The 13,158-nt window shown below is 42.3% G+C and overlaps 1 protein-coding gene across 2 annotated transcripts in view; it reads left to right on the forward strand.

Moving 5' to 3' along the window:
• Positions 1–4,806: 4,806 nt before the first annotated feature.
• Positions 4,807–13,158, forward strand: part of ntn1a (netrin 1a) — a 71,141-nt gene continuing 62,789 nt past the window's right edge. For both annotated transcript variants that reach the window (XM_030057847.1, XM_030057844.1), the window contains exon 1: positions 4,807–5,830. In XM_030057847.1, coding sequence (XP_029913707.1) covers positions 4,807–5,830 — 1,024 coding nt within the window. The remainder of the gene's footprint in view (positions 5,831–13,158) is intronic.

Below are 13,158 nucleotides of genomic sequence, written 5' to 3' on the forward strand. Positions count from 1 at the left end.
CCCCCTCCTGGGGCTGCTTTGCCTGACATTTACATTTTATGAGTTAGTGTGAATTCCCCTTGTCTTGAAGAGAAGGAAATGTGGCCACAAAGCCATGTTTGAAAACACCAACAGTAAACATGGAAATTATTCAAAGTAGCGCTTCGTTTGGACTCACAAGAAAAATTTGAATTTAAAGCTTTATCTCTGGCTCTGTGTCAATATCTGAAACTATGTACAACCCAGTGTTTTTAACATGACAGGAGATCCAGGATATGTTATGGAAATTACTGCTCCCAGTTAGTTTCATGTTTTCACAGATGTTGATCAAGAGATGAACAAAGTCCACTGATGAAAGGAATGAAGGAGAAAGATTCACAGCAGCATTCACGGTGTGGGATGCTGTTTAGCCATTGTTCTGGTCTGTCTGTTTCTTTGCAAGATGTTAATGAATGACTAACAATATCACATTTGAATTCCCGCAGCTCCCTTCTAGCCGACCTCCCGCCCTCTAATCTGTCTGACTGTTGCTGCTTGTATCAAATCAATAATCCTGCTGCTTTCACACAAGGATGGCCATCGCTCTACAATGCCTGGACTCTTCCCTCCCTCCTGAATGACCTCCCCATTGTGATCAGACTCACATTGCCGAATGGTTTTAAATCACTGATGAGACAAGTGTGAGGAAGAGGTGCCACTGGGTTATCAACCTGACAGAGGAGGGGATAAAAGGACAGTCAAAAAAAAAAAAAAAAAAAAAGACCGAAAGACAATGATTGCAGGAGATAGAAAAACAAAACCCAAGTTGAGAGAGAGAGAATTCAGGGCGATGAACCTGACTAATAATGAAAAAAAAAAAAAACCTACAAAGACAGAGGCAGCAGAGGAGGCGATGGTACACAAAGAGCAGGGGTTTGAAATGTGCTTTGAGTAAAAATGAAAGTTATATGCATTTGGATGAGAACAGTAAATCGGTTGACTGAGAAAGTCAGGGACTATACCCTCAGAAAAAAAATCAGAGGCTATACAAAAATAACAGAAAGAAGGTAATGAGATCTTTAGAGATACATCATACCTATCATGCCTATCACTTTTCATAACCTCAGTCTATGTCTGCTTTTGTTCTTTTTTCCCCCTGGCACTTTAGCAGTGATAAAGATGCTACTTTAATATACAAGCTCATAATTTGCAATGCTCTGTTATGTTTACCAGAGGTGCAAGTGTGTAGGATTTTCATTAGGGTCCTTTTGGAAATGTGTAGGCCTATATGTGAAATGCCTATGAAAGTAACCTATAAAAATTGATGGCTCACATATTGCCACGGCAGCTGTGGGGATTTTTCAGTGCAGCTGTACGAGCTGGACGATTGCTTTTTTCTGTTTTACATTTTTATACGATTCAACTTACTGCTGGAGGTGTTTCATTTGCTACAAGAACACATTTCAAGTTCCTTGGTGTCCCAATAAGGTCATCAGGGAACTTGAACTTCTTCATAGAAACTGTGTTGTTTGTTTTGGTTTGAAAGTGTTCAGCTTCGTTACCATCGGCTGTAGGTTTGCTGTCACTGCTGGCTGTCCTTTCGCTTCACTGGGCTGAGGCTTGATCAGCTCTATATTACTGTAACACATGAAAGAGCTAAAATAGTCAACAAGATAACAAAGGATTTACATAAAGTATTGATATAAAAAGGCCTCTGGTTGCATATTAGGACTGTTCTCTCAAAGAAATAATTATTCTGTCCTGATTTTAAAGAGAAATTCCTCTTCAGTGAAATGACATTTTGTCATGCCTCTCTGACTGCTTTCCCTCCAGTTTGATCAACCTTGCTGAAAACAAACTGAAGCCGAGGTGATCATACAGGTTGAGAGAGACTAATGACCTTTCAGAGCTTCTTACTGTAGTTTGACTCACTCACCTTATTGTCTTGCCTTCATTACTCAGTCATAAATAACTCCACAGCTCCTGCCACTCCTCTAATCCAACCAGATTTTTGTTTAAAGAGCTTGTTGAACACATTGAAGGTCATTGCCTATGACATACTCTCTTCCTTGCACTGCTATGCATACATTCTCCTAAAAAATTATACAAACCTTTGACAGAAATGTGAAATTGCAACCACTTTCGTCATCAGCAGAATGACTTATTAGAAGAAAGGAATCCTATCTGTAATGTAAGTGCTGCTCAAAGTGTGAAAACAGGAAATATTTAGCTGTGCTCTATACAGCTTCAGTTCAGTCAGTAGCAACAAAAGCCCTTGCAAATGATTCTGTTGGCATCCCAGCTGTGGTATAAGAGATACACAGGTTATGTTTACCTATGTAAAACAAAAAAAAAATGCACAGAGAGAGACTTTTATGTACAAAGTCAGTAGTGTTTAAACATTTGATGTACTCAAGGAACAAAATTTAAACCCAGGCACAAAATTTAAACCCAACTCACGTTGCTGTTGCTCCTCATAAGATCAAATTGCTTGCCTTTAAATGTAACATGTGAATGCAGGTCTTTGATAAATGCACTGAAGGAAATCTTAGAAATGTGTTTGGGTAAATATATCAAAACTCTTTGAATGTAAACCAGTGAAGGTACACGGTTACCTCCAGACCTGCAGCAACCACTGATCCCTACTTTAAGCACACAAACGTGACTAATAAATAAAGAAATGGTGATATGCTACCACCTTCTGGAAGATGAAGAAAACGTCCAGTATTTAAACGGTTGAGTCTTTTTTTTTTATTGCCACAAGATGGCGCCTTTATTTCTATTGTCCACGTTCAACAGGTCTGTCGTGGAGGGATTGAACCGGATCAAGCAGTTTGCACTAGGAGGAGACAGCAGGAGTGTTGTATCAAACAAAACATGCAGCTGTCGTACAGGCATTGGTAAATTTGAATTTCTCAGCATCTGATGGCGTTTACAATGAACTTAATCAGAAACTGAGAAGTTATGAGTTGCTCTGTGTTTCATCTCTTATCCCTCAGTGCTGTCGTGATGAGACCCACTCAGGTAAATTCAACATCAAAGTGGTAGGTTCATCATTTTACTCTCAATGACTGTAGAGTTTACTTTGGGTGAACCCACTGGCTGTTAGAAAAAAAAAAAATCTTAGCCACTCATTTGAAGCGCAGGGTGTTTATCAATTTATTGATGTTTACACTGAGAGTTGCACTTGCGAGCCCACAAGACAGATGAGAATAAACAACAACCGCACATTACAAGTTATTTTATGCTCAGTGTGATTTTCTTTTCTGTCATCCAATTAAAAATATCAAGGGACTCCACTTAAGGTTCATATGGAAAGATAAAACACTGACCAGTGCATTGAACTGAACAGCTTTTGTACATCCCTAAACTCTCTTTAAATTTTTAAGTTATAGGAACTTACACTGTTTGTGTGGAAATTGTTTTTATAAACATTCTTTAGGCTATGGTATTTTTCCCCCCTCATTTTAATATTTCTTTAGTATCCCTCCTTTATAGCTGTAGGGCCAGTATAGTATAGTATGGGAATGTTTTTGTTATGATGTTTGTATGTTTGTATGTTAGCAATTGTTAGGTCAGTGTAATTATTTTCATATTCTCCAAATCATATTGCTTTAAGTGAAGTCTCTAAACGAGAAATTGAGAAAATAGAAAAGAAATGGCTAATATTTAGACCTTTTTGTCCATGGCTACACGTGAAGGCATGATCTGTGCAGCCTTAACTGTGAAAACAACTGAAGCCGTGCGTAATCCCTGCAGAGACTTTTTTCTCCTCCCAGGAGCGTCAGTTCCCTGAACCCTGCAAGTCCCTGCATTTACCACGAAAACATCCGAAGATCTGGCGACAGGGTGGAGCAGTGACTGACAAGATACTGCAATTTGCCTAATATGATTAATGATTGGGCATCACTAAATGCGCGCAACTCAGGAAACATTTATCCTGAGTGTGTTTCCCCTGTGTGCGTGTGGTTTTGGGGAGGATTTGGCTTCCAAATAAATTTTGCTTGATCTGTTCTCTCCGTTAAGATGACAAACTCTGCATGGTTACATTTGGTCTCATTCAGGCTAAGGTATGGCAAGTGGCCAGCCGACGCCCATGGCTCCCCCTTCCTCCTTTTTTTCTTTCTTGCGGCAAATTGCATCTCCCAGCACGTCAATCTCCCTGTATCTCTTCATTGACGCGCTACCAGTGGATGTCGTTGTTTAGCATGGTGTCACCCTTCAGGATGAGCTGACCTCAAGCTGTGCCAAGATCCGTCCTTCGCTTTCCACCGCAGACAGAGGAAAGAGAAGGAGGGAGAGAGAGAGAGAGAGAGAGAGAGAGAGAGAGAGAGAGAGAGAGAGAGAGATGAGAAAAGACGGGCAAGAGGAGTGGAACTGCTATAAGGACACTAGCGACTCTTATATTCAGCCGCTCCTGTATTTTTAAGCAGGAGATTGAAGGAACAAACAACACAACAAGAGGAGCATTAGAGTAAAGTACCACCGCTGGCATTTTGACATCTATTCTGGATTGGTGATTTTTAATTTTTTTTGTTTTGTTTATTCTCAGGTATAGTGTGCTTTAAATAGATTTCACACATCCTAATTTGACGGGTTGAAATTATTCCTGGAGCAAGATGATTGACAGTCTGTGATTAAATCCATAACTGTCCCAGTGCTGGTGTTTGTAAAAAAAAAAAAAAAAAAAAATGTTTGCTGTAGAGAATCAAAACAAATGCACTGATAACGCTGTTTTCTTTAACTTGTGTCATCAACAAACTTTAATCTCACTCTCTTCCCACATGGCTGCTGTTTCCCCCCAGTTTCCTCCAGCGACAGAGGCACTACAGGACCGAGGGAACTACCATGATAAGGGCTGTGGATGTTGTGCTGACTGTGGTGCTCACTGTGTCCCTGTCGTGCCGGAGCGCCCTCGGAGGCTACGGGATGAGCCTGTTCGCGGCGCAGACCTCTCCCCCGGACCCCTGCTACGACGAGCACGGCAACCCGAGGCGCTGCATCCCCGACTTTGTCAACTCCGCTTTCGGGAAGGAGGTGCGGGTCTCCAGCACCTGCGGCAAGACGCCGACCCGGTACTGTGTGGTGACGGCGCCGGAGAAGGGCGACGAGAGGACAAGAAACTGCCACACCTGCGACGCCTCGGACCCCAAAAAATACCACCCACCGGCGTACCTGACGGACCTCAACAACCCGCACAACCTCACCTGCTGGCAGTCGGAGAACTTCATCCAGTACCCGCAAAATGTCACCCTGACTCTGTCCCTGGGTAAGAAGTTTGAGGTCACTTATGTGAGCCTGCAGTTCTGCTCGCCCCGACCAGAATCCATGGCCATTTACAAGTCCATGGACTACGGGAAATCTTGGGTACCCTTCCAGTTTTACTCGACCCAGTGCAGGAAGATGTACAACAAGCCCAACAGGGCCGCTATCACGAAGCAGAACGAGCAAGAGGCCGTTTGCACGGATTCCCACACCGACATGCACCCTCTCTCCGGTGGCCTCATCGCCTTCAGCACCCTGGACGGCAGACCGTCGGCGCACGACTTCGACAACTCGCCGGTGCTCCAGGACTGGGTCACGGCCACCGATATTAAAGTGACCTTCAGTCGGTTGCACACTTTCGGCGACGAGAACGAGGATGACTCGGAGCTGGCCCGGGACTCTTACTTTTACGCCGTGTCGGACTTGCAGGTCGGGGGGAGATGCAAATGCAACGGGCACGCGTCTCGGTGCGTAAAGGACCGGGATGGGAGTCTGGTGTGTGAGTGCAAGCACAATACCGCCGGGCCGGAGTGCGACAGGTGCAAACCTTTCCACTACGACAGACCGTGGCAAAGAGCCACAGCCAGGGAGGCCAACGAGTGTGTCGGTGAGTCCATCCAAATTCCTCCCGATGCATCCATCCCGCATCCTACATGACACGCAGCCTAACTGTGATGGCTTCAGGCAGAGGAGCAGGTCTGTTTGAGATGCAGGATAAATTTATTTTGGTTGGAGGACAGATGCGATTTAGTTCAAGTGCTGAGGAAAAACAGCTTAATGAGAGGAGGGAGACCAAGCATTATTAAATACCCGGATAGGATAGTCAGTGGAATAAAAAAAAAAAAAAAAAAAAGATCTGAGTAATGAGTTATTCCAGTGGGAAAAAACAGGATCTAAATTATTGTCTGAATTATTATTATTATTATTATTATTATTATTATTATTATTATTATGAAATTCGTTAGATTTAACGACTACTCTGTGAGTAATCTTATCCCTAATTCATCAGACCCAAAGCTGAACATCTCTGGTTTCTAACCAAAACCACAGCAAGGCCCATTTTCAGTGATTTTATGGCGCACGTCCACAAGCATAAAATTGTGTTTTAGTCACATGCAACATGAATATGCAATTTGAAAGCCATAAGTCAATTTAGCCCGTTGCAGGCCATAGCTCAAATATAGGCTTAAAACCACCTCAAAAGGGACCACTGCGCCTCACCATCCGCAGGAATATTTCTCATGGCTCAACTTTACCACTGCAATAAAGCGATGCTTTTTAATTTATCTGAGGGGTTCTGCAACAAGCCCACCACAGTCGTAATTGAAGGCAGATTTTTATTTTCACATAATTATTTCCACATCAAAGTCAGTTAACCTATTAGTGCAACAATGTGTCAAAAAGCCAGGTGTTGTAGATAGTTACATAAGAATAATCACGTTATTATTATTCTTATTCTTATTATTATGATTATTATCATTATATTAAAATTGTTACTTGTTAATTAATGTAGTTTGGCTTCATTGGAAATATATTATTTTTTAAAACATAGTTTCAGTGTAATAGCAATACTGCTTATTACTTTAATTTTGATAGTGCCACAATTAATATTACTTCAGTTGATATTTATTGTGTTGATTATCAAGCCATTTATAAAACCTAGAAAGATCCTACAAGAAAAGGGTTGCCTGCATTTAAGTGTATTTGATAAAGCCTTCCTTGCTTTTCTAAAAAAAAAAAAAAAAAAAAAAAAAGAAGTTAAGTCTTACAGAAAAAAGTGGCTTATCTTTGATAAATGTGGACTGTTTGTGGAACTGCTGCTCTCTGTCTGAGCTCTGTGTCTGAGAGCCAGACTGCTTCATCAGCTGCTGATCTGTGGCAATTCAGGGATCAAAGTTACAGTAGTTTCAGTAGTTGTGTTTTACTACAGCCTTGCACGGAGATATAGATTACACTTACTGTATCCAGGATGACTAGACAGACATGTCAGTTTCAAATCAGCAGGCGCTATAAAGATAAAGTGACATATATGAGGCTGGAGATACAGATGAGGGGGGAAAGCTGAACTTGAGGGAGAATGCAAAACAAATGCTTGTGTGGCTGAATGAAATTGCTAAATTATGTCTCATGCAGAGGCTGATTGATGGAGCTGAAAACCATGTGGGAGTTTTTCTCACACACTTTGCATTCTTCGGAAAGAGTAATCAATGCTGCGGCTTGATGATTTTATAAAGTCTTGTACTTGGATTCAGCATGTATGCACCATGCTCCCTTAGGCCAAAAGACATTTGGTTGTGACCACTGACTTTGAGTCAGGCTGCCCAGCTTTATTTTTTTTTATACTTGGATATAAAAGCTTGAGGATCACAGAATAACAGAGTTGGAGAAATTCAGTGATGTTGATGGTGCTGATGATGAGGAGGAGGAGGTGTAAAGGGAGGAGGAAGAAGAGGAGAAACAGCAGCACAAAGAGAGGGAGGACGATGTCTGTGATAGATGTGGAGAGTTAAATCTCAGTGTGACTCCATACAATCACAGAGAGACGCAGCTGACTTGTAGTAACACACACCAATTCTGTATTTTCCATTCCGTAGCGGGCCTGCAGAGAAAGAGGCTCTATACTGTTTGACAGTCACCTGTGGCACATGTCAGCGATTTTGACACATGGCAGCTGTTTAAAAGGTTTTTGTTTGCTGGCGTTGTCCATTTCTAAAGCTCACAGACGTCCTCGTTGGCAGATGTGAACGTGTTGTTAGATCAACAGGCACAGCTTTGTGGAAATGTCTGTGCTCTGTGTGACTGTAGCAGCTACCTGGGTGCACCGGGGTGAGGGTCACAATGTCTTGTATAAAAACCAGGTAATGAAGCTGTAGCAGGATCTCATCCTTTTTTTCCGCTTTAAATATTAATTTGAAAATACACTATATTTTAGAGGTCGGTCAAACCCCATTGTATGTTTTTTTTCCCTACATATTATCCAGCATTCACTTCATGACAGATGACTCCATTATATTGATAAGCTTTATAAAGCAGTCCATTCTCGCTCTCTACATTTTTAAATCCGTCTGTTAACAAAGAGTCCAGCAGCAGATTAAATGTAAATGGCTATTTGAGCAACATTACAAGCTGTTAATAGTAATAACTGCAATAGTCAAAGCCACAGCACCCAGACAGATGTAAGAAATACTCCTGTCTTCCTTGAAAATTTATGTATGACAGAGAAGTGCCAGGTAAAGATATAACAGCCAAATAAAAGCAGCATATCAGATGCTGGAGGCAGATTTTAGGTTTTCAATCCACAACCTTTGAATAATTTGTCCTCCAGGTTTCTACAAATTCACCAAACTGACTCTGTAGTCTCCCATCTACAGTGATGCAGCATGCATACTGCTGGAAAAGCAAGAAAACCTATTTGGGCATGGCTCCCGTCTTCTCATCAAAATGAACAGCTTTCCTCAACCAATATCCTAGACAGTTTATTTTTTACTGGGTCGGCATGTGTATCATAATGTCTCACACTGGAGCCACAAAGCCCCGTCATTCACTGCATCCATCATGTTGTCAGCGAGGCAGGTCCTTTAGTAACACATTCCTCTGGGCTGTTTTTCGGCACAGCCACCCGCACCATCACACAGGGCCAGGGGAATGTGTGTGTGTGAGTGTGAATATGCGCTTGCTTAGGCAAACACCATGTTTCAAAGAGCAGAAGAAAGCAGAGCCTCACACCTACAAGAATGGCAGGGAACAAAGAAAGGAGGAATAGTAGATGGGCGGGTGAGTGGGCACAGGGCAAACCAGTGCCATTGCTATGATAGAGCGATCACAGCAAGATCTGAGAGCTTCTTGTTGCAACCCGCCCAGAGTGACAATGCTTGGAAGGTCACTGAACTCTCCTTCCATGTATTTATTGCAAAATGTGTCAAGTTTCTGTGAACAATAAAGAGCTTGGCACTGTGCGGCGTTTGAACTGACGCAAACCATTGAGCGAACGGATATGAGTGTTCGATCTTATGGGAAAAAAAAAGATACAAACAAAGCACATTTGAACACAGTGGTCGCTGTCTTTCCTCTTGAAGTGCACTTTGCTGATTACTTCCATCAGGATCTTTAAGGACGTTCATGTGCTCCTGAGTGTGCATCCCGATCCATTTGGGATATTGATTCCCCATAGGCCACACAACACAGGGAAGCTTCTAATGCAATGAGTTCAGTAGCCAGCGCCAACCTGTTTCAATATCAATTCAAACATGTTTAGCTGAGCTCACAGCACAAGGATGGGAAGGGCTGTCTGTAGTTTTGAAACATAAAGAATTAAAGCGTGCACCGTGGCCTCGAGGAAAGCTCAGTCTAAACTGTGAGCTCCTCCCGCGGTGAGAAATCCCGCTCAACTCAAAGAGAAACTTTAACAAGTGAAGGTGACATCGTGCCGGCTAATCGTGATGAGAAAAGGCTGCGGAGTGTCACTCTGGAGGAAAATTCTTTCAGTGTAAATTAACTGCAGTGTCAGTGCCTCTTTTTTTCATTTTGCAAATATCACACAGTTCCAGGTTCTTCTACATCGCTGGAAGTGTTGGGTAAAAAAGAAAAAGAGAGGGGAAAGTGTTTTGAATAATTCAGGAAGATTAGAAAGACAGCTTGAAGGCATGCAGAATGAAGAGACTGACACTGCACCGCAGAGAGAAGTAGGGGCAGAGGAGGGGTTGGAAATGGAGGGGGACACAATAGCAAAAATGAAAGAGGCGGACGTAAGGGAGAGAGGGGGAGTATGATGAGGAAAATGTGTGAGGGAGAGGAACAGGGAAATAAAGGAGCAGTAGAGTGACATTTCCATGGCCTGTGGGCCAGCGGAGTATTTTGACGACAGCAGGCTTTGACAATCGCCTTTTTTTCCAGGCTCCTCTTATTGGACTGGTGAGTAAATAGGAACGTAAAGGCTGGTGGGATAGGAGGGACGTTTTCCTTCCTTTCTTCCACTAACACAGCTTCAGAAATTCTGTTGGCACATCGATAGCATATCAGTGACTTGGCAGAGGGTCTCTGCTGTTTTAACCCTCTTCCAAACCTCCTGTCTGTGGATTTCCTTGTAGCTGCTACCCCTCTGTTTGGAGATGAGAAGCCCCCCCCCCCCCCCCCCCCCCATTCCACTCCCACTCTCTCTGCCCGTCTTCGAAACCACACTATCATCTGGATAATTTGAGCAGACCTGCCGCTTGTCTCGCCTCGTTACATCAAAATCTACACTTGGATCGCTGCAGAAAGAGTACAGTACACTCGAATGTTCCCAGGTGCTGTTCAGAGGCATTTTGACGGACAGGAGCGAACCATGCGGTCAATGAGGCTTGACACGGTTGATTTGATACCCATTAAAATAATTGCGCTTTAAAGCCACAACTGCAGCAGTTTTTTTTTTTTGACTGTCTTAGTGATAATATATCTAGGTTGATTTCTCCTTGGAAAAAGATAAATTTGACCAGCTCCCACAGCCAGAGGTAATTTAAAGTTTCCACTTTAAAAAGCTTGAATTGTTTTGCTTGTACTGATGGAGGTGAGAATGGATTTAAGTGGGAAGCAACACTTGGAACACGTTACAACAGATTGTCCCACTTGGCAGTTTGATGGTGTTTTTTTTTTTTTTTTTTTTATCGTTAACTGGCTAAGTATAGATGCTGTGGTGTTACTTTAGGACATTTTCTGCACAGCTATAATGGCGTTTAATGGCAGAACATTTTAAACAATAGTAAACATTAAGTTTTGACGTCAGTCCCCCAGGATGACCGAAGAGAGGCTTTTATCTAGACTTTCAAGTTTAGAAATCAGTTGTCAAAGAGGAAGAAATACCAACTTATCTGCAGACAGTGGCCTCAATAGACCAGAAAGCAATGCAGCCACATGAGATTTTGTATTTTGAGAAATGTGCAGCTGCAGTCACACCTCAGGGACCTGCCTCAGTGTCAGCAGCTTTTTTAGCGAGGTGCATACGTCCTTAGATTCATTTTGATTCAAAGCAATAAGCTCACAGTCCCTCTCTGTGTGTTGTCCAAAGGCATTCTGGGGAAATGTCAGAAATCACCCAGTGAAATAGAAGTAGATGAGGCAGATTTGGAGAAAGGGGATACCCTCCTTCCCCCCAAATAAATAAATAAATAAATAAATAAATAAATAAATAAATAAATAAATAAATAAATAAATAAATAAATAAATAACAAAATAATAATAACAAAAAAATAATTCCCGGAATGAACTGAATATCACAGATTTGTGATATATAATAGTGCAAGTGCAGTAGGGTGTTTTTTTTTTGTTTGTTTGTTTTTCATATAATTTTTCCTAAATTGTTCTGTACATTTAAAACATTGACAAATGTTTTACACTTATCTGAAAATAAAGTTCTAATTCAAACAAAATGAAGTGCTGAATCCACCCAAATATTACCATCTTGACCAGTCTTCACATTTTTCCTTTTCACCTGAGTTTGCACATAGTAATGACAGATGTTCGTTCCTCGACACAAATGCATCAAATCGGCTTTACAGGCCTGATTTTCCACAGACTTCTCCTCAGATCTCCCCTGGCTGTCACGTTCACACGGTACCTACCTGACACAGACGTGGTTGAGGGTCTGGTTAATGTTTGAGCAGCTCACCGAGCGCCTTTATAAACCGGCATTATTCATCTTCAAAGGTGCCGGCTCCCTCATTGGCAGGAGGCATTGTCATTCCTGGTCACAGCAAACAAAGAGGCAAAGAGTTGGAAAAAGGCAGACGGAGACATTTTTGCACTTTGCACCGCCTTGCAGGCTGTTCTCCACGTTCACTGCTTCACTCAGCACTCAGCTGCCCCCTCTTGAAATTACACACACCTGTAAGTGTTCACGTATGCATACACAAGCACAGCCATGCAGACGTGCGCCCCCCCTCCTCCGCAACACACACACACACACACACTGCATACACTGTTTTCTCCAGGCCTTTAGCCGGTAGTTCAAACAGGGGGGAATGGCCTCTCTCTCTCCCAGGGAATCTCTTTCCCCAAGCTCTTATCAGTGTTTATGACTCTTTTTGTAAACCGCTGCAAAAATAAGTCAGTCACAGTCCAGACGATTGACTCGCACTTCTATTTTAGAATCTGCAGCCTGCTCTATTTGTCAAACACCCAAAGACATGGCCACCAAGCCGGCACTTATTCTAAGCAACGCTGATGCCCGACAGTATATCAAGCCTTGTAATCAAACTCCAAGAGATGGAAAGCCAAAACGCACAGATACCCCCCACATCTCCAAACATGAGCACACATATACAGTGAGAAGGTGGCAGGCCTTCTCCTGCATGTTGTAGGTCCACATGAGATTGTGTAGGTATGCATGTGTGCCAGAGTCATTACTGAGCATTGTTATACAGTGTGAGTTAACGTCAGTGTTGCCAGATAGGCGGTAATTATCATATTTGGATGCTAACTTTGCACTCTGGATATGATCAGTAATACCAAAAAGTACATTACAAATAGTGTTAGAGAAATATGATCCTAGATCTGTGTTTGGAGGGAAATTCAGCCAAAAAAACATTTATCCGTGTTGCTGCATGACACATGCAGGTCCTCAAGAGCCATCGCACGTCGCTCTCCTGCAGCTGTGAGTGAGTGAAATGTTTTCTCCTCCCCCCTTGGCTAATGTTATTGGCTAGAGTATGTGAGTAGGGGAATCAAACAATGTTGTTTCTTACAATATATTTTTTTGTGTGTGTATGAAATTACACATTTACGCCTAGGGTTTCTCTTTCTTAAGTCTCAAATGATATTTTTCTCCAACATACAATGATTTTAAGCATGATCGTTTAGTAATTCCCATCTTGCAGCGTTGGTTGATGTGCCTGGATTCATAGAAAGAGGTCCAGAGTGAGACAGTCTACTAGGGTGTCGTTCTCTCGTTGAACAAGTTGA

Source organism: Myripristis murdjan, chromosome 1, assembly GCF_902150065.1.
Source record: "Myripristis murdjan chromosome 1, fMyrMur1.1, whole genome shotgun sequence".
NCBI lineage: Eukaryota > Metazoa > Chordata > Actinopteri > Holocentriformes > Holocentridae > Myripristis > Myripristis murdjan.